The sequence below is a fragment of the Euprymna scolopes genome, chromosome 3 (genome assembly GCF_053919585.1).
Source record: "Euprymna scolopes isolate OS-2025 chromosome 3, ASM5391958v1, whole genome shotgun sequence".
NCBI lineage: Eukaryota > Metazoa > Mollusca > Cephalopoda > Sepiida > Sepiolidae > Euprymna > Euprymna scolopes.
In genome coordinates this window covers 41,755,513-41,775,587 of record NC_136484.1, presented here as the reverse complement: position 1 = coordinate 41,775,587, position 20,075 = coordinate 41,755,513, and the positions used below count along the sequence as shown (strand labels likewise).

The window sequence follows — 20,075 nt, the reverse complement described above, 5'->3', positions numbered from 1 at the left end:
ATGTTTATTTGTACAGTTGCAACTAAAATTTGCCTGTGAAGCTGTAACCAGCTATGAACAATAACTTCGCCAGAATGTGGACATAGAGCATGTGTGCTGTCTTCATTTTTTATTCATCATCCCTAAAGATGATGGAAGCAGGATTCTTAAAGAAACAATACAAATAGGACACGTATCACAGTTGTCGCTCTAAAGAAGACAACACTACAGCTTTATTTTAAAACTTTTAATTAAAAAAAAAACGATTCAAGTAACTTGATTATGTAGTAGAGCTGACATCTATTCAATGTAGCTGCCTTCAGCCTCAATCACTGCCTCGATACAGGCCCAGAACTGGGAGCATGCCTTTTCCACAAGCACCGGTGTGAGTGCAGTGATCAAGCTGGCTTTGGTGTTGTGCGACGTCATGTTCTTAATAGTGATGTTGTCAACATATGAGCAAATGAAGTAGTCCAGCTTGTTCAGATTGAAGGAGAAGGAGTGCCAGTGAGATAATGATACAAAGTCATAGCATTCCTTTTGAAGTCTCTTTGGACTTGTGAGTCGGCTCCAAGTCCTGATTGCACCAGAGGATCACCAGACTCTTCAGCACACCCAGGTGCACTTTGATGTTGACTTTCAAGCCGACTTTGAAGATGTGAGGTGGCGTGATGTGGCCCTCACTGGAAACCACACCAAAGACCATAACCGTGGCTGGAAACTTTGTTTTCGTCACCCTGGGCACATCCCTGTTACTCGTGGCTATCCAGGGATGCATGTTGAGGGTGCTGGCAACTATTCTGTTGTCATCACTTGAATTGATAGAGAGCATTAGTTGTACAGTGGCACATCTCCAATCTCGCTTGTTGAACATTATGTCACTTTCAGACATGATAGAAAGCTCTTATTGCTCTTGGGATTTGTACACGATTGAATAACTAGTAGATAGTCTGCAACAAAAAAAGAAAACCGGTTTTCATCAAACGGAAATGGAATCATGCCGTTTTTTTAAGGCGACAATTTTATTATTTCACTTTATACTCATACATTTATACACACATGGACATTTTACAACAGATTACACCGATTGTTCCTCACATACATCAATTGTCATATTGATGCCTATATATTACTATGGCTAAAATTGAATCTCAAAATGAAAAGTGGACTACCAGCAGCAGGTGCACTATAAACAAACAAATTGAAAGCATGTTACACAAGAACACAAACAGTTTACACACTAGTTAGCCACAAACTAATCTGACAATAGTGGGGATTATGTACATCAGAGAAGAAAGAACAGAAAAATAAAGAGTACTTTTTGTAGATACTCTCATAGATGCGTCATGTTTGCTTGTCATAAAAAGTCATAAAAAAATTGAAATCTGTTGAGTTGTTTTTTTTTCTAATTTGTTGGGTCTCAGGTCATGTGACAATGGAGTATTCAATCATTGGATTATTTAGTTATGTGGTGACTTAGATAAAAACATGAATAAAAAATCTTTATACTTCGCTTTAATTTCTACATTTCTTGTCTGTTCATTGCTTCTATTTTGTCTTGACCAATTTTGTGACACATGATCAGTCTTTTAACCAAATCGACGAGTTCCGTGACACAGAATAGGTCTTTTCATCAAATCGATCAGGTCTGTAACACAGAATCAGTCTTTTCATTAAATCAACCAGTTCTGTGACATGTGATCAATCTTTTAACCAAATCGACCAGTTCTGTGATACATAAGTCTTTTAACCACATCAATCAGAACTGTAACACAAAATCAGTCTTTCAACCGGTTCTGTGATATGTGATAAATCTTTTAACCACACCAATAATACTGTGACACATGATCAGTCTTTTTACCAAATCGTCCATTTTCGTGACATAAAATTAGTCTGTTCACTAAATGAACCAGTTCTGTAACACATGATCAGTCTTTTAACCAAATCGACCAGTTCCATCACACAGTATCAGTCTTTTTACCAAATCAATAAGTTCTGTGACACGTTATCAGTCTTTTAACCAAATCAATTGTACTGCGACACGTGTGATCAGTCTTTTCACTAAATCAACCAGTTCTGTTACACAAAATCAGTTTTTTCATTAAACCAATGAGTTGCGTTACATGTGATCAGTCTCTTAAACAAATCGACTAGTTTTGTGACACAGAATCAGTCTTTTCACTAAATTAACTAATTCTGTAACACAGAATCAGTCTTTTCCTCAAATCAACCAGTTCTTTGATACAGGATCAGTCTTGTAACCAAATCGATCAGTTCTGTGACACTTGATCAATCTTTTAATTAAATCGATAAGATATGTGATACATGGTCAGTGTTTTCATGAAATCGACCAATTCTGTGACACAGAATCAGTCTTTTCACCAAATTGACCAGTTTTGTGACACATACTCAGGCTTTTAAACCGATCAGTTCTGTCGATGCGCCTATGCGCCTATTTTCTATGTGCTTCATGCATTCGCTTATAGAAGATAAGAAGTACAAATTATTCACTTTGCTCAAATATCAAAAGCCAACAGCTACATATTTCTAATAACGAACGAACCAGAAATTCTTAACTCTCTCCTTAAGCAAATGAGCTTTTATAAATGATGGATGGGTTTAATATCAAAGCTTTTATTCTATAGAGGAACTTTTGAAAAGAAGCAATTATTTTCTATCGTATTAGGAAAATACTTGAAGCAGTCTTACTTTGATTTTCTTTTTGGCAGTCATAAAACTCTGATTCAATACCAGAAGCATATATTTGCAAGTCTTATCTTCATATCAATAAATTTATTGGCTTTTTGTCTTGCTTTTCAATTGAAATACTGGCGTCTTATAATGTACTAGCTGTACCTATCCGATGTTGTAAAGTTATTTAATTTTTTTTTTTTAATTTTCATTTATTTGCATATTTTTCTAAGCTTATACAGAAAAAGAAATAAAATTTTAGTTGTAAGGGAGACGACTTTTTTTCTTTTTTTATCCATCAATAGAAAATAGTTATACTCTTATGATTTTTATTTGTTGGTCATAGTTTGGTTTGTTTTTGGAAGCTTTGTAATTTTTACTTCCTTTATTATGCCCTTTAATCCTCACTTCCATGAACGATGTTTTTGACAAAAGAGGAAGAATTACTGTTTCCTGGGTTGGAATCTATCCATATAAAATTTGTTGTTAGCTATTTTTTACCTCGAACTGGTATTTTTTTTTTTTAATTTTCAGCTCCTTACATCAAGTTGCTTCATGCTTTGTCTGGAGCGATTTCCATTAAAAAAATTGGAAAATGTTTACATTTGTCCAGTTATCTGGCCGTGATGATATATTTTTTTCATAGGCACTATGGTAAAAGAGCCTCTCTCTGCTCTTTCATTATTTTCATAGCGACTGCTCATAAGAGCTCCAATCTATGGGCCCCTTGACAAACTTTCACAAAAAACACTCATCTAGCTTCAGCCACTATTAAAAATTTCCCCCACTCTCTACATGTGGCTAAATCTAAACGTGGATTCCATGAACTAAGCTTCTTTCCTAGAACTGCCCACCTGTGGAACTGTGTTCTGTTGGCATGTTTTCCAGCTGACTACAATATGATGGTCTTCAAGTCCAATGTAAACAAGTTCTTGCTGAGCCGTCCCCTTAAATAATCAAATTATACCCAATTACCACTACTAATGATTACTACACTGTTGCCCTGATGACTACTGTACACCCATTAACCCTTATCCTCGATTGGTCTTCAGGCCTTGATAAGTGGTGACCCCGTTGTAAAAAAGAAAAAAGAAAGCAGCAAGCAGAGGTTTTATAAATCATCCTCATCTTTTTTCTTATAGCTATGGTTAATCAGATGGCTTGATGACGTTTTATTCTTTTATATTACTTTAATTATACATTATATTCAGTAATGTTTGATTAGTAATAAATGAAGAATCATTTCCATTCAAAACCCATTTAGTATTATGCATGTAATATTAAGAAAATCCCGCTTAAAATGTGTCAACATTGTGTAAATGCACGAAATCAAAACAAAATGGGCACTGAATTTGATCTGATGTTGTATTTATCTAAAAGCAAAACTCAAATTTTAGCTCGAAATCATTCTTCATTTAATAATATTTATAAATAATAATATAAATTAATATTTAACAAAAATGATAAAACTATTTTTAATACTTATACAGAATTTTTCTCATATTCTCGGATTGTGACTTTTAAATATTACCCAATCTTTTCACTCGCTCTCCAGAGAGACAAATGACGACATAGCTTCGAAAAAAAAGGCATTTACATTCACAAACAACATATTCAGTGACATGCAATATACTTTCTGTTCCAAAAGATAAACTATCGTTATGCTGACAGGAATTGTGAATCTATTGACAATGGTTTCGTTTCTAGAGCAATAGCTCTTGACATATCGATGACATTTGATAGGGTCTGGTACAACGAACTACTTCATAAGATTTTCAGCTACTCTATAGCCGGAAATATCCTCTCAACCATCAAATCTTTTCTCTCTGAAAAGTCTATCCAAATGGTCATTGATGGGCAGAAATCTGAAGTTCGCAGTATTAAAGTTGGCTGGTGCTACCAGATCAGGCTATCTGAAGATATTGGCTTCCTGAGACGAAATGCACCTAACATTGATGCTTTTTTTTTTTTTTGTTTTTTTCTACTTTCTTTTGCAAAACTTAATTATGTTCTGCAAAATCAAAAACAAAAACAACCAACATTTTCTCTCTTTTCCTTTTTCTCATTTCCCCTTTCTCTTTCTATCTCCCCTACCTCTTGACTGGTTTCCTAACTTAAAATGTACCAAATATTAATACTCTTACCCTTTTCCCTTTTAAATAACCTGAAAATGGTTGATATGCTATAAAACAAAACACCAAACCAAACTCTACAAATAAATATTTGAAGATATAAAGAACTTAAAGTATAAAAACCAGTTTTCAAAATAACTGGATTCGGCATCAAATAACCTAGAAAGGGTTGATATGCCGTAAAACAAAACAACCCAACCAATTAAAGCTGGCGTGTGTCAAGGATCCGTTCTACGTCCAACCCTCCTCCTGATTTTCATCAATGACCTCCCAAATCACATTCTTAATTCATTCATCGACATCTATGCAGACGATACCACCATCTATGGCAACACTTCAAAGGTTGACAAAGATCATGATTTTGCTGATTTTCTCTCCTCTGACCTGGAGTGGGTGGTACAATGGGGTAAAAGAAAGCATTAGTTACCTTCAATGCATCCAAAACTAAACTTCTATATTTTTTTTTTATAAATCAACGCTCATATGGTAATTTTGCCTCAGTTGAAATGAATAGCTCTTGCCTTGATGAAACACCCAGCTTCAACAAACTTTTGGGACTGACCTTTACCCCTGATCTGAAATGGAAGACCTACAATAGATCCGTTCCCAAAAGCACTAGAGAATCCTCTGCTTTTCCTCTAAATTTGAACAAGAACTAACCTGACCAAATATGACTTGCTAGGTTCACTAAGCGATTGTTAAATTACACTGTTCACCTATTGTTTCATAAATCTTCTTTTCTATGCTTAATATCTTGTTAGAGTCTTTCTTTATTATTTTATCTGTATAATCATACTACATACTTCTTCTCATGATGCAACTTCCTACCCACGTCAACCTAACCAATAATATACCTTCCAATGGAAAATTATTTTTTCTTTCTTATTACTTTCTTTTTTAATCCTGACACTCGTGTTACAACATTGATATGTTCAGATTTAATATTACAATTGATTTTTTTTTAATAACTCTTTTGTCTACCACTCAAGAAAATATCTCACTCCAGACGCAATCCTCTACCTGTGCTAAAGTCAAATACGTCCTAAGATGGAGTACTGTTGCCACATCTGGGATGAAACTCTTATAAGCACTTCCTTCCTGCCTTGACAGGGCACAGGACCGTCTTTGAAATTAAGTGGGCAATGATCTTTTAGCCTCTCTATTTCCTTTTTCTCACAGAAGAGATGTTATGAGTCTATCTCTGCTCTATCAATACTTTTATGGTAGGTGCTCGACTGAGCTCCAATCTATGGTCATTCCTCATAAAACGTTCACAACAAACACTTGCCTAACTGAAACGATGGGCAACAATTTTTTTCCTCACTCTCTATCTGTGGTCAAAACTACATGAAATTCCATGAGCAGAGCTTCTTTCCTAGAACTGTCCGCCTGTGGGATGAAATGCTATGTGTCTGCTTCCCGGCTGACTATAACATTGTCCTCTTCAAATCTAATAAGAATATGTTCCTATTGAGTCGCCCATTTAAATAATTTAACCCTACCTAAGTTCCACCGTGACTGATCTTGTTGTCTCACTATCTACCTAATATTTAACCTTTAACATAAAATGACCTCCTGGCCTTGATAAGTGGTGACCCCCAAGTAAAACCAAAAAATAGTGTCTATTATATATTATTTAATTAATTGGAATTCTTATCGAGATGAGTAATATTTATCCGCTTATTTATTTATTGAGGTCTATTATCCTCATCCTTTAGTTGTTTCTTCACAACTTTTCGACCATTCCTCTGGCCTTTCTCTAATAATAAATGGATAAATGTCTATTGTATTTTAAATATAGAACTGTCACAAATGAGATAAATTAATAAGTATTAATAAATACTCAGAAAGTAATATTGTGTTACATAGTTCAATACAAATAATAAAACCACATTGTAAGAGACAATCTTTTAGTCCTTCAGCCCAGCACTACGAATTTCTTTCTCCCACCATTAAAATAATGATCATATCATATTATAACGATATTCAAAAACAAGGCTATATAAAAGAGAGGCCACTCTTACATACTTGTTCAAGGTTGCCAGGTAGATCTTTTTTAAAGTCAAATTTGGCTAATTTGGTAGGTTTTTTTTAAAGCAGTTTGGCCTTCAAAAGTTGCATGTAGTCTTTTTTTTCAAAGCGTAACGTACGGACTAAGGAAAGAACAAGCAGAACATCATAAAGATTGATACAGGATGAAGAAACTATTAATTGTTCAGTTTTTGATACTTCACACAATAATTTTTTTTTATTTTATATCAAATAAATTTAGACATGTACATATATTTTGTCAATATAAATTTTAAATCTTGGAGATTTTTTTTAATGGTAAACTGGTTTTCTCAGACAAAGTCAAATTGGAAATACCTCTTTTTAAAAGGCCCGTTATTTTTTTTGTGACGTCACATGAGTGGTGTACAGTAAAATGTGAATGATCTGAAGGAAATTGATATTTTTTTTCCTAGGTTTCGGACTAATATCTGCTTTGTAGTGTAGTATCTCTGTAAGAAAATGAGAAATTTTTCTAGAGTGAAGCAATTATTTTGAACGATTATTATCATCCATGGATGTATTTGTGGCATTTAACAATATCCTTACTCTACATTAAGCTTGATCTTGTCACAGTCGTCCCCTGCTGGAAACATGTAAATAACGATAGATTTTGGTTATGTAAAAGCCATGGAATGCAGAATGTATTAGAATTATAGAAGTCACTGAACAATGGTTAGAGAATAAAATGGCTGAAATGTTGCCAATGTAACAAGATGAAAACAACAGTCCGATATATGTCATACATACGGAGAAGAGAATCCTTTGCTTTCTCCCCAAATTTGAACAAGAACTGACATGACCTAATATGACTTGCTATGTTCACTTAGCGATTGTTAAATTACACTGTTCACCTATCGTTTCATAAATCTTCTTTTCTATCCTTAATATCGTGTTGGAGGCTTTCTTTATTATTTTATCTGTAAATCATGCTATGCACTTCCTCTCATGATGCAACTTCCTACACACGTCAACCTAACCAATAATTTACCCTCCAATGGAAAATTATTTTTTTCTTACTTATTATTACTTTCTTTGTTAATCCTGACAATCATTTTACAACATTGATATGTTCAGATTTAATATTATAATTGATTTTTTAGTAACCCTTTTGTCTTTAAAAATAAATAAATTATCAAACTTTTACTGTCGTATATTTTCATTATGACTATACTAACCTTATTTCTTTTTTTTTTAATTCTATGCAGATGACCATTCAAGAGTGATTCTTGAAAAAACCAAAGACAGCGATTCAGATTACATCAACGCCAACTACATTGATGTAAGTAAAAAAGAATATCTATTTTATCATATTTAATCTAAGATGGGTTTATAAATCTAAAATATGTAATATTGCAACATTGCATGCAGAGTTGTTCTATCCTTACACGATAGGTCTTAATCTTCTTATCGTTGCCATGTTGCAAGTAATCACTCAATTGATTGTTGCTGCTCAGAGCACTCTTTCCTGCTTTGACAGGTTACAAAACCGATTTCGAATCCTAGTAGTATCCTCTTCTCTTTCCTACGTCTTCCTCACAGAAAAGACGTTGCTAGTTTTTCTCTATTCTATTGTGATTTTCATAGTAGGTGCTCGACTGAGCTCAAATCCATGTCTACCTCGATAAAACATTTACAGAAAGAACTCGTCTAGCTACGACAACTGTAAATAATTTTCTTTTCTCCCTAAATGTAGCTAAAACTAAACGCCAGTTTTAAAAGAAATAACAGTGGTGGTGCAGGAGTAAAAGTTTCACATCAATTTCCTTGTAGTTGTAATAAGAAACCTTGCGAGCCTATATCTTGCTCCATCCTTATTTTCATAGTAAGTGCTCATCTGAGCTTCAGTCTTTGGTCGTTCATTCCCAAACTTTTACAAAAAACACTCGCCCAGTTACAACCACTATCATCAATTTCCCCCACTTTCTATATGTGCTTAAATCCAAACATAGATTTCATGAAAAAGGCTTGTTCTCTAAAACTACCCACCTGTGGAACTCTGTTCCGGTGGCCTGCTTTCCAGCTGACTACATTATGGTCGTCTTGGAGTCCAATGTGAGCAAGTTTCTTGAATAATCTAGTTATACCTAATTTCCACCATTAACAATTACTATGCCGTTGTCCTAATAACCACTGTACACTCTTTAACCCTTATCCTCTAATGGCTTTCGAGCCCTGATGTGTGGTGACTCCATTGTAAACAACAAAAAAAGTTAGACATAGACTGAAGTTTATTATTATTTAATATGATTGGATTTCAAAAAGAATTATGAATTTTACTAACGAGTGCATGAATGGCATTTTCTTGCAGGGGTGGGGAGAGGCTCTCTAAAATTTTAAGACATTTTTTTTCTTGAACTTACCTGGCATTTGCTAACCTATAGAATTTTAGATATAAAAAAGAAATCTTTGTAGTTCTTTTTTTATATAGAAGCAATATCCATCATAAAAAGATGGCAGGTTCCATATCTATTTTTTCTGGCATTGACTGATATCCCTCATGGTTTTAATCAGATCAGCGTCAAAAGTGAAGAGATCAGCGTCTCCTTGAATTCTTTAGATATCAAGATGTGAGGATGAAGTGAACCTTAAATACACCAAACTAAGATAACTCCAACCACCCCTCCATCTTCGCCACAAAATTCTATGTTTATTTTATCGTTTTTTAAAAAGTGCATGTAAGGTTAAATTTGATCGATGTTAGTTTGTGCTTTTCTGGTCGTATGTGGGTCATTTTTAGATAATTTAGAAACGGGTGATACCATACATGAGAATATTTCATGAATAAAACAGAATATACCATTATGGGAACTTCATCGTCAAACCTCATCTCTGTTGAATAATTTGTAGTCGCTTTATAGATTTTCCTTTATCAGAAAGATGTTTTTCTTTTTCTTTTTTTCTTTTTCTTTTTTCCCCATCTATAGCCAGGGAACAAATGAAAAGTCTTTATCGATGAAAGTATTTCGGCAAATATATTAATAAGAAATATGCACAGTTGCTATTTTCAAACTGCGTCAAACTCGTGTATTATTATTTTTATAGATTGTTTTTTTTTTCTTTTTTTTTTTTCTTTTTACATTGATGCTTGCCAAGGGAAAATGGCCTTGGAGTTTCTATCAGCATTTTTCTTTCTTTTATTTTTGTTAATGTTTATTTAGTTTGTCTTTTAATTTTATATGATATAAATTTTTTAATATAGTTTTTTTTTATATCAGAAAATTAATTCCTTTATTTAATACTAGCAGCATCCATATCCTGGCGTTGCCTGAGAAAATTTAGGAAATCAAGAGTTGAAATCTCTGAAAAAGAATTGACCGGAAATAACGGGGAAGATATTTTTGGCTTCAGGCTGGGATCAAAGTGTAATATTTGTTTTGTTCTCAGTGAAAGACAAATTTTCTCTTCATCTCATGCAGAGTGCCCCTATTTGTGATGCTGAATTCCTCGCTTAAAAAGACAACCTTGTATCTTACTTTCCTTTCGTAGAGAGGCAAGTAACTAAGCACTATTTTCTCCCAAAATGCTATTAAGGTGAAAATTTATTTCGTAATGGAATAACTTTGAGGCGTGGGAGGGATACTAACTAACATTTTTGCTTGGCATACAGTGTGTTCTTGTGGAACTTTTGCTTTTAATTTACAATTTATTAAACGAATAAAATTTTTTACTTATGAATGAATCGAAATGCATTATGCGGGATTTTATTTTGTAATGATATAAATTTTAAAGGTGGGCGAGATACTCCCTTTTTATTTGGCCTTCGTGTGTGTGTGTGTGTGTGTGTGTGTTGGGGAGAGGGGTTTGGTTTTTAATTCTCAACGGATAACTGAATCATAACTCCTAGAAGTAAATTGACTTGAAAAGACTGGCAAATCTCTTTTCAGCTAAGCTGCTAATTTTCTATTCCTGATACAAAAAATACATACGGCTAGACCTATATCTCCATTATTATATAAAAAGAGATTCTGCCTTTATGTGCGTATGTGTGTGAGTTCGTTCCCTATGAACTCCAAAACGTCTAAACCGATTTTTATGAAATTTCACACAAATGCACTTTATGTACCTGGCAGCGTTCATAGTCAGGTCTCCTTATTAGTGTAAGAATAAAATGAAAAAGAATATTGAATCAGAAAAGATAAAATTAAATAATAAATTAATGAGATGCTCTTTTTCCAAACAACATTATGTGGGATTTAATTTTGTAATGACTAAATTACAGAGGTGGGAGAGATACTTATTGACTTTTTATTTGGCCTTGGTGTGTGGGGGGGTGGAGAGGGTGGGGTTTTTAATTCACAACGTATAACTGGATTAAATAAAATAAAGTAAATTGATCCGGAAAGACTGGCAGGTCTCTTTTCACCCAAACTGTTAATTTTATAGCCTTGATACAAAAATATATATGATTAGAACTATACGTGATAATAAAATAATAATAAAAAAAGACTATTAAATTCGAAAACATAAATTAAATAATAAATTAATGAGATGCTCTTTTTCGAAACAATATGAAAATTAGTTAGCCTTTCATGCTCGATTTGTGGGTTATGTTTATTTAGTTTGTCTTTCAATTCTATATTGTATAAATTTTTTAATATAGTTTTTTTTATATCAGAAAAATGCATCCGTATCCTGGCGTTGCCTGAGAACGTTTAGGAAATCTATAAATAGAATATAATGTATTGTAGAATAAGTCACTGCAAGTAAGTATTTAAAATGATGGTGGGTCCTTGTATTCGATGATCATATTTAATGCAAAGTGTTTTAAATTACACATGAGTTGAGGGATTCTATTTAATGCAGAGTGGTCCAAGTGGTATACTATGCGAATGATTATATTTTAGATATGATCCCTCAAATGAGGTACGACTTGAATGATCCTATTTAATTATTAACGGTGTGGTAAACAAATTACTTACATACTGTAACGAAACTATGCACTTCTATTATAACAGAAGATCGACAAACGAAATCAGCAGCAGCCGCATGATAGCTGACTAGCAAAAATATTAGTATCAGCCGTTTTAGCACATATGCAAATTAAGCTAGTGTGCACGCGCTGATGTCACAGGAAGAAGAAGGAGAGAAAAAGAAAAGAAGAGAAAAAAGAACAGCACGTGGTCGAAAAGAGAAGTAAGTTGCTCGCCCGGGAAGATGGACGTGTAAAGTCGAGAGCAAGGAAAACGATGGCTAGTGAGAGGCGTGAGGTGGTGGGGAAAAAGACTTTTAAAAAGCACAGGTTATACTGCAGAGATTTGTAAAACACGCGAGTGCGAAAAGACTTTTGAAAGATAATGAAGTGCGTTATTGTTGGAAGAACAACGAATAAATGCATCTTGTATTCATCTAAAAAAACCTAAGTCATATTTCTTATGTCCTTCCTTGTTTGTTTGTTCCTGCGACGGTACCAGACAACGTGTGTGTCCGAGTGGTTGAAATGTAATGACGCGGTTAGAACGTAACGGCCATGTTACATAATTTCTTTTTTTTTTTTCTACATATTGATCATCAGCACAACATTGGTATTATGATGAAACTTGCTGTACAACTGAGACTGTTATTATCTCAGTAATAACCTATTTGACATAGAGCAAACACATTTTATCTTTCTTACTAGAACAGGAGGAAGCGAGTGAATAACAGAAAGAGTGCTACCTCAGCAACTCTTTTAGAAGACATAAGTGTCTGGAAATTTTTGCAGTTGGACACCACAGTGGAGAGTGGGAGGACGAGAGGGAAATAATTATTGTTACATTTTATACAGTTATTCGAATTTTTTAAACAACTTTTAAAAATAACTTCAAAGAATTGAAAGCTAAACTTTATGTGTAATCAGTTAAATAATTGATGGGGTGAATTTGAGTACGACCTTATGCAACGTTATACACCTTTTTAAACGGTGTCGTTACATTTTAACGGACCCAACACATTGTAGACTCCGTCGCAAAGAAACGGAAAACAATGATTGTGTGATCAACTGTATAAGTAAATAATTGATGTAATGGAGTATACTTAGGTTCCTCCTTTTGTAACGTTGTACACCTTTTCAAACGGTGTCGTTACATTTTAATAGACCCAACACGTTGTAGACTCTGTCACAAAGAAAACAGGAAAAACGAACTTTTTCTTTTTTTAACAAAAGTCTTTATATCTGGCATTTCCAACAGCATTATTTAAACGGTTCGTTTCTCCTTCTCCATCTGCGTGTGACTTTTCGTCTCTACTGTGACACCATCCACATGTCTGGAACACATGCTTCTTTCATCATATCTCGAAAACCTCGTTTCTGAACTCCCAATTATTTACTTCTCAATTCTCGCCACGTGTGTCTTTTTATTGTCTCTGCTGTGACGTCACATCGAGCAGCCAGTTTGGCCATCTGCTGCTGCTAACCCTGCATCAGCGGCTCTGCTACACTTACAAGAATACGATTGTAGGGTTAAGTCATAAATAACGACGGGTAGAGCCACTTGGAGAGACGTCAAAAGGTACACTGAATGCCTCCATGCTAAGGAATACCAGCTCCGACCACAAACACTTGTTCAGTAAGGCGACTTACTAGATTATGCCTCAAAAACAGTAGCAAATTCTAACGAGTATATCCTTTTCACGGGACATATCAATAAATTTTGAACGACAGAAAGAGTAATGTTCAGTTTGGATCTAGAAAATTAAATTGGAAAGCATTCATTTTTTGTCATCAAATATTTGCACATTGGAGGCTTAAATAATTCTTTTAAATTGAATTTTTTATTTTATCTATATCTGAGTAATTGCAAATACTGATAAAATGGCTTGATTGTCACTTCATTAATGTAAAAGATTATATATATATATATATATATATATATATATATATATATATATACAGCTCAGAGGTAATGCATACACACAGGTAATATATCTATACTCCTATAAATTTGGGGTTGTTTTGCGTATTGATATTCATATTAAAATTTATTTAAAAAGAGGATACAATTTTGTTATATATGGGTCGTTAGACTGAATTCATTAGCGAAAGAGTTAGCTAATTTGCATATTTCAACAGACTTAATTCTTCTTTATTGGGCAATAAACAACAAACTTTGGTTCCTTACCATTTCACTAGCTATAAGAAAGTTACATCTTTATATTTTCATGAATAAAGATTGTTATTAGCAATAGACTATATTTTAGAATAGCCTGGGTGCCCGGCGTTGCCGCGGTGTTTGGAGATGTGTGCTAAGAAAAGAAAAAGTGGTAGTAGGCAGGCAGGCTTGAGCCCGTACTGAAAAGGAGGAAAAGAATGTGAAAAAAAAAAAAAAAAACGTGACGTCTTTGCCATTGCATCCATCACCAAACCGAAAGTAGCGAAAGTTTAAATTAAGGCTAGTCAAGCGAAAAGAGACGATAACTTTCGAAAATATCAGCGATAAAAGCGACCCCTATCTGTAGAAAAGTGTCCAGTTAAGACTGAATGAATTAATGTTTTTAGCCAATTTTTCGATATTTGTCTATTGAAGGGTCGCGCTTCAAAACGATTACGATCTCGTGAAATTCGGTCGGCTCTGTCAAAAGTTTTAGGCAGACATACAAACAAGAATGCATACGTACATACATACATTTAAACAGACAGGTAAGATTTATATTATAGACTAGCGATGGGTACCCAGCGTTGCCCAGATGTTTGGAGGTGTGTGTGAAAACTCCGGGGAGGGGGCGGGGTGGGTTTAAAATAAAAAAAAATGTTTTGGTAGGTATGTATGAGGATCGAACCGGAACCCTTGAGGCAAAATTGTAAATTAAAGTGTGAAAAAAAAAACCGTGCAACGTTAACCATTGCACCACCGCGACACACCAACAGAAACGCGTTTGAATTTATTTAATTACTTAGATTTGGCAGGTGCACGCTTTAATGACTTAATGAGGTCAATTGTTGACTGCGGAGTAGCATTTCATTTACTGCGGAACGCGGAGGTAGGGGGAAACCGGAAAAATGCCGCCAGAGTTAATTATAGGAAAAGGCTTAATCCACATGCGGCGAGTGAAAACTGTTGAATATTTATCTTCCCGAAGTCGAGCAAATTAAATAGACAGGCGAGCTCCGTTGACAACTCTGAGATATTACGATTTACATGTGATATAAAAAGTTCTAAAAAGTTGTTAGGCGAGCGACCGCTTCTCTGAAAAAAAGCCTTTTGTAGACATACAGAAAAAGCGAACGCACATACATACGTACATATATACATACATTTTCGCTTTTATATTTATAGATGAAATTCTCTTTACTTATTGTAATAAGAAAGAAAAGGATTTTATTTTCAGAAACATAACGAACCGATTCTGGTCAATCGCGTCTTAGATAAGAATCTTCGGTTTGTTGCTGATAATAAATTATATCTTTGTATCTTTTATTTCTCATCTTTCGTATTGTTCCTGATAGAAAACTTCATAAAGCTATTAAATATCTGCATCCAGAGGGCGCATACATAGATGAATTATCTATCTCTACTATTATATAAAATACATTATATAAAAGTCACTTTGTGTTTGTGTGTGAGTTCCTTCTTTATAGGTTCTGAAACGGCTCAGCCTATCTTTTTCAAATTTCACAAAAATCTAATTTATATTTTTGTCAGTGTTCTTAGATATGTATGGTACACAAATTCATCCAACCATTATTGAAAATCGAAAACATCCTATCTTATAGATAAAAAAGAATAATTTTTACAGGGAAATATTTTACGTTACACTGGCCAAGGGAGATAATAAAATTTTAGCAAATCATTTCTTCTTAAAAAAACAAACAGATTTATTATAATCTAAATATATAGCTTAGTGGTAGACTACAGATCGAACGGGCCCATGTTCAAGCCCAAATGTACATCACCATCTTATTTTAGTTTTTTCTTATTAATGAGTTCAATTTAGAATAAAAAGAGGTGCCATTTAAAATCACTGTAAATCATTTCTTCATTTGCATATTTTAAAACTAAACATTAATCACAAGTGACTTTTCCAGGGCATTCATCGTCAAGCACCAATATCAACTGACATGACATTGCAAACAAACACAGACGAAATTTGATGAACAACATTATCATTATTATTTTTTATTTTTTTAATCTTTTTTGCGAATTAGTCCACCAAGCAAGTTTTTCCTTAAAATATATAATAATAGATAGAGGATTGATTTTGTAATAATACATATGTAATCTGTACAAATTAAAATATCATGTTTAAGCGTAGTGAATAACCGGGCAACGCCAGGCTGCCAGCTAGTATTATTATACTAACTTATTATAAAGATCAAAATACTTATACCTCTTATGCTATAATGATATGATGGATGTACAATGGTTACTGGGCTTAGATCTGATAATCAAAGAAGATTAATTCTTGATAGGATAGACAGATGTGTGCAGAACAGGACACTTCGATGGTTTGGCCACATTAGTAGAATGAATGAAAATGCTTGGATTAGTTGAGATAGGAGGGTCAGTAAGCAGATAGGTGTGAGCTTAAATAAACCATGGAAGGGTTGATTTTAGAGAAAGAGGGATTAGTAAAGACTTAGCCTTGGATAGGTTAGTTTGCATTTTCTCATGCATCTAACATATACCAGTATGTAAAACATGATGTTAAAATGATGATGAAAATTGTCACGATTATGATAGCTTCTTAATAGACGGGTCAATGCACTAACTGACACACACACACACACGCACACACAAAATAATGATTGCAACACTTTGCAATGAGCTATTGTTTCTGCATGCCTTTAAAGGATGTGATTAAGTTTCCAGGGTGTTCAGGATTAGAAAGAAGTCGGGATTCCAGCGAATCATCAAAAGAGAAAAAGACAATGAAAGACTGTTTAAAAGCATTCTCTCGATCAAAGCAAATGCAGGATGATGTGGAAAAAAATGATTCTAAGGCAATGATAGTAGTGTTTAATGGAGATGAAAAGGACTCACTGGCATTGATTAGATACAATATGATCTGCAAAAAAGTTGCAAGGGTAAAGATGTTTTTCAAGCCAGAACGACTCTCTTCAACCGCTTTTTCCTGTAGATTTCATTCTCTGTTGACTTACTACCAGGTTATGGAGTGAATGGGATGCAGTGATGAAATGGCACCATCTGAGTGGGAATGGAAAGTAGAAGGAGACAAACTTGTTCCAGTGGTGACACACAAAAGTCCTGCTCCAGATGAACTGATTCAGATGATTCAGTGCAACTGTTTGGAAGGATGTAATACCCTAAGGTGTACCTGCAAAAAAAGCTAGAATGTACCAGTGCACGTGAATATTGCCAGATGGCCACTGTAATAATATGAAAAATGCTCCAGTCATAGGTGGTGATGAGGAGGAAGAGAAGGAAGTGTGAACAACTTTGAAAAAACATGACTGAATCGGGTTGGGATAAGGATAACCATATAAGATATAAGAGATGATTCAACATCACTGACAACCGTTTCATGTGAAAAATTGATCCTGAAATTTTTACTAATGCTGGATTTATTGGTTTATCGAGTTAGCGTTTTAAAATGTAATAGAAAATGACTTGTAAGTTGAAAATGTTTAACTTCGAAATTTGAAACTTCTCATGCTCAAATCTTGTCTAACTTTTCATATGATATAGAGTAGACCCAACCTGATATAAAACTACAAACAAAAATGTTGCAAATTTTTTTGTAGTTGGGGTACTTGGGCGTTATATTGACTAGCATATAAGGCAAGTTGTATAAAGATTTTCATTTATATAAGTTATAATGTATGTACACCCCGGCTCAAATCGTAAATAACTTTATGTATATAAACACGTTTGATCAAACAAAATCGATAACGTGTGCTTATTGGTCATTTAATTTAAATTTCTTAATTTTTTTTTCGTTGTAATCCGAGTGTCAAGGTTGCCTGACAAAAATAGAGGTGAAAACATCAATAATTATTAAGGAATAAAAAAGTAGGTTCATTGAACAAAAAGAAGGTGAAGAGGTTTAGTTAGTAATCGTTATGAGGAGCTAGCAATGAAGTGAAATTTCATTAGGAGAAAAACAGGATTCCATTCTGCTAATTTAGTTTCTGTGTGACACTTTTAATATGAATGTTTAATAATTTAAAGTAAAAATTTCGAATTAAATTTTGCTAATTAAAATTTACAATAAACTTGGGGTTTGTATTACTGTACACATAGATTCAAAAAAGTTGTCAAAAACAAATATATAACAAATAAATGTTATCAAAGGCAAGATAAGTTACTTTTCTACAAAACTGGATATATTTTTCGTGTTTTTACTCAATGTAACATGTTTATTAAGCTCGAAAACCATACAGTGTTTAGCGATGTATTGGAACATTGAAGATGGCGTCTTATTCTCTCTTTAACACGGTAAGTGTGGGAAAAGATGTTATAAATAAAAAACCGGATAAAATACTGTTAAAAACTCGCTCAATATATGTTACCGTGACATAGGTTGACATATATTCGGCGGGTTTTTAATAGTATTTTGTATAGTTTTTTATTTATAACACCTTTTTCCATACTTACGGTGTTAAAGAGGGTGTGAGACACCATCTTGAATTTTCGAATACATCGGTAAACACTGTATGTTTTTCGAGCTGAATAAATATGTTACATTGAATAAAAACACAAAAAATATATCCAGTTTGACAGAAAAGTAACTTATCTTGCCTTTGATAACATTTATTTGTTATATATTTGTTTTTTGACAACTTTTTCGAATGTACAGTAATACAAACCCTAAACTTGTTTTTAAACATGGAATACAATATATATATATATATATATATATATATATATATATATATATATATATATATATAGAACTCAGAGGTAATGAATACACACAGGTAACCAATCTATACTCCTATAATTCTTTTGTGTGTGTATTGATATTCATATTAAACACCGTTTTTTCTATTTATTTAAAAAGAAAATACAACTTTGTTATATATGGGTGGTGGAATTGTATTCACTAGCAAAAGCATTCATTTTAATTAATTCCTATTAGTTTTTTCGGTTTTCTGATGGGATGATCATCTTTAGTTAACTATTACATATAATTATATTCATGCAGCTATTCTACATGATTTATACTTGCGTAATATTTGCATAAAAAGGTTATAGTAAACACAAACCTCTTTCTATATATATACTAGCAAGGGTGCCCGGCGTTGCTCGGGTGTTTGGAGGTGTATGCTGTGCAAAAAAAGCAAAAAAACGAAGAAAATGGTTAATTCTTTAAAACTTTGACCCCTATTATGACCCCTTAAAATTTATAGTTTCGGGATCAAATCACTTTATTAAGTTAGATCCAGGTTCAAGGAACCTAAATCTAAAATTTCAAGTGTCTAGACCCAAAATTGTCGGAGGAGTTTGGTAGAGTTCTTAAAGGTCAAATCGTTGAAATTTGACCCCTTAACAGCCAAATTTCTGGCTGACACCCGTCACATCGATTTTCCCAAATCTCAGTACCCGGTATTTCAAATTTCGAGTCTATAGACTAAAAATTGACAGAGTTATTGCGTAGGGAAATGTACACAGACAGACAGACAGACAGACAGACACGTTCACTTTTATAGATATATAGATTTATGCATGCATATATAGTTTTAAAAATTTGGTCTACAGACGTGGAACTTCATATATAGAGTATTCAAACCCATGCGAAACTTCATATTTGGGTTTTAGCCGGAGAAAATCCGTACGAAAGTGTGAAAATTGAAGAAATAGAATTTGCCATGTGAAGGTCGAGCAACGGCATTACGAATATGCATGCGTAACGTAATAGTTATTGGTTTATGTTTTAATTTTTTGCCTTCCAGCAAACATGTCTTCATAGCTCGGCATTAACGTCAAAGGAAAAAATAAATTGTAAGCTAAACGTTTTGGTTTCTATTCTCTATGGTGGCACACAAATCATTTTTTTTTTTTTCATTTTTTTTTCACATAGGCATCACCACTTATCAAGGCCCAGAGGCCACTCGAGGATAAGGGTTAAAGAGTGTGCAGTAGAAATCGGACAATATAGTAACCGTTAGTAATGGGGATTTGGTAAATTTGTTCACTTATATGGAACGGCTCATCAAAAACTTGTTTGCATTAAACTTGAAAACAGACATATTTTTAAATCATTACAATATATTGGGTCCAATATGATATAATAATAAATACGAAATCTGCGTTAATCAAATTATCATATTTAAGCGTATTCTAC

The 20,075-nt window shown here is 33.7% G+C and overlaps 1 protein-coding gene across 9 annotated transcripts in view; it reads left to right on the top strand.

Annotated features, from left to right (window-relative positions):
* Nucleotides 1-20,075, top strand: part of LOC145254621 (receptor-type tyrosine-protein phosphatase epsilon-like) — a 732,106-nt gene that overhangs the window by 479,856 nt on the left and 232,175 nt on the right. For all 9 annotated transcript variants that reach the window (XM_080113291.1, XM_080113282.1, XM_080113273.1 and 6 more), the window contains one exon: nucleotides 8,060-8,133. In XM_080113291.1, coding sequence (XP_079969417.1) covers nucleotides 8,060-8,133 — 74 coding nt within the window. The remainder of the gene's footprint in view (nucleotides 1-8,059; nucleotides 8,134-20,075) is intronic.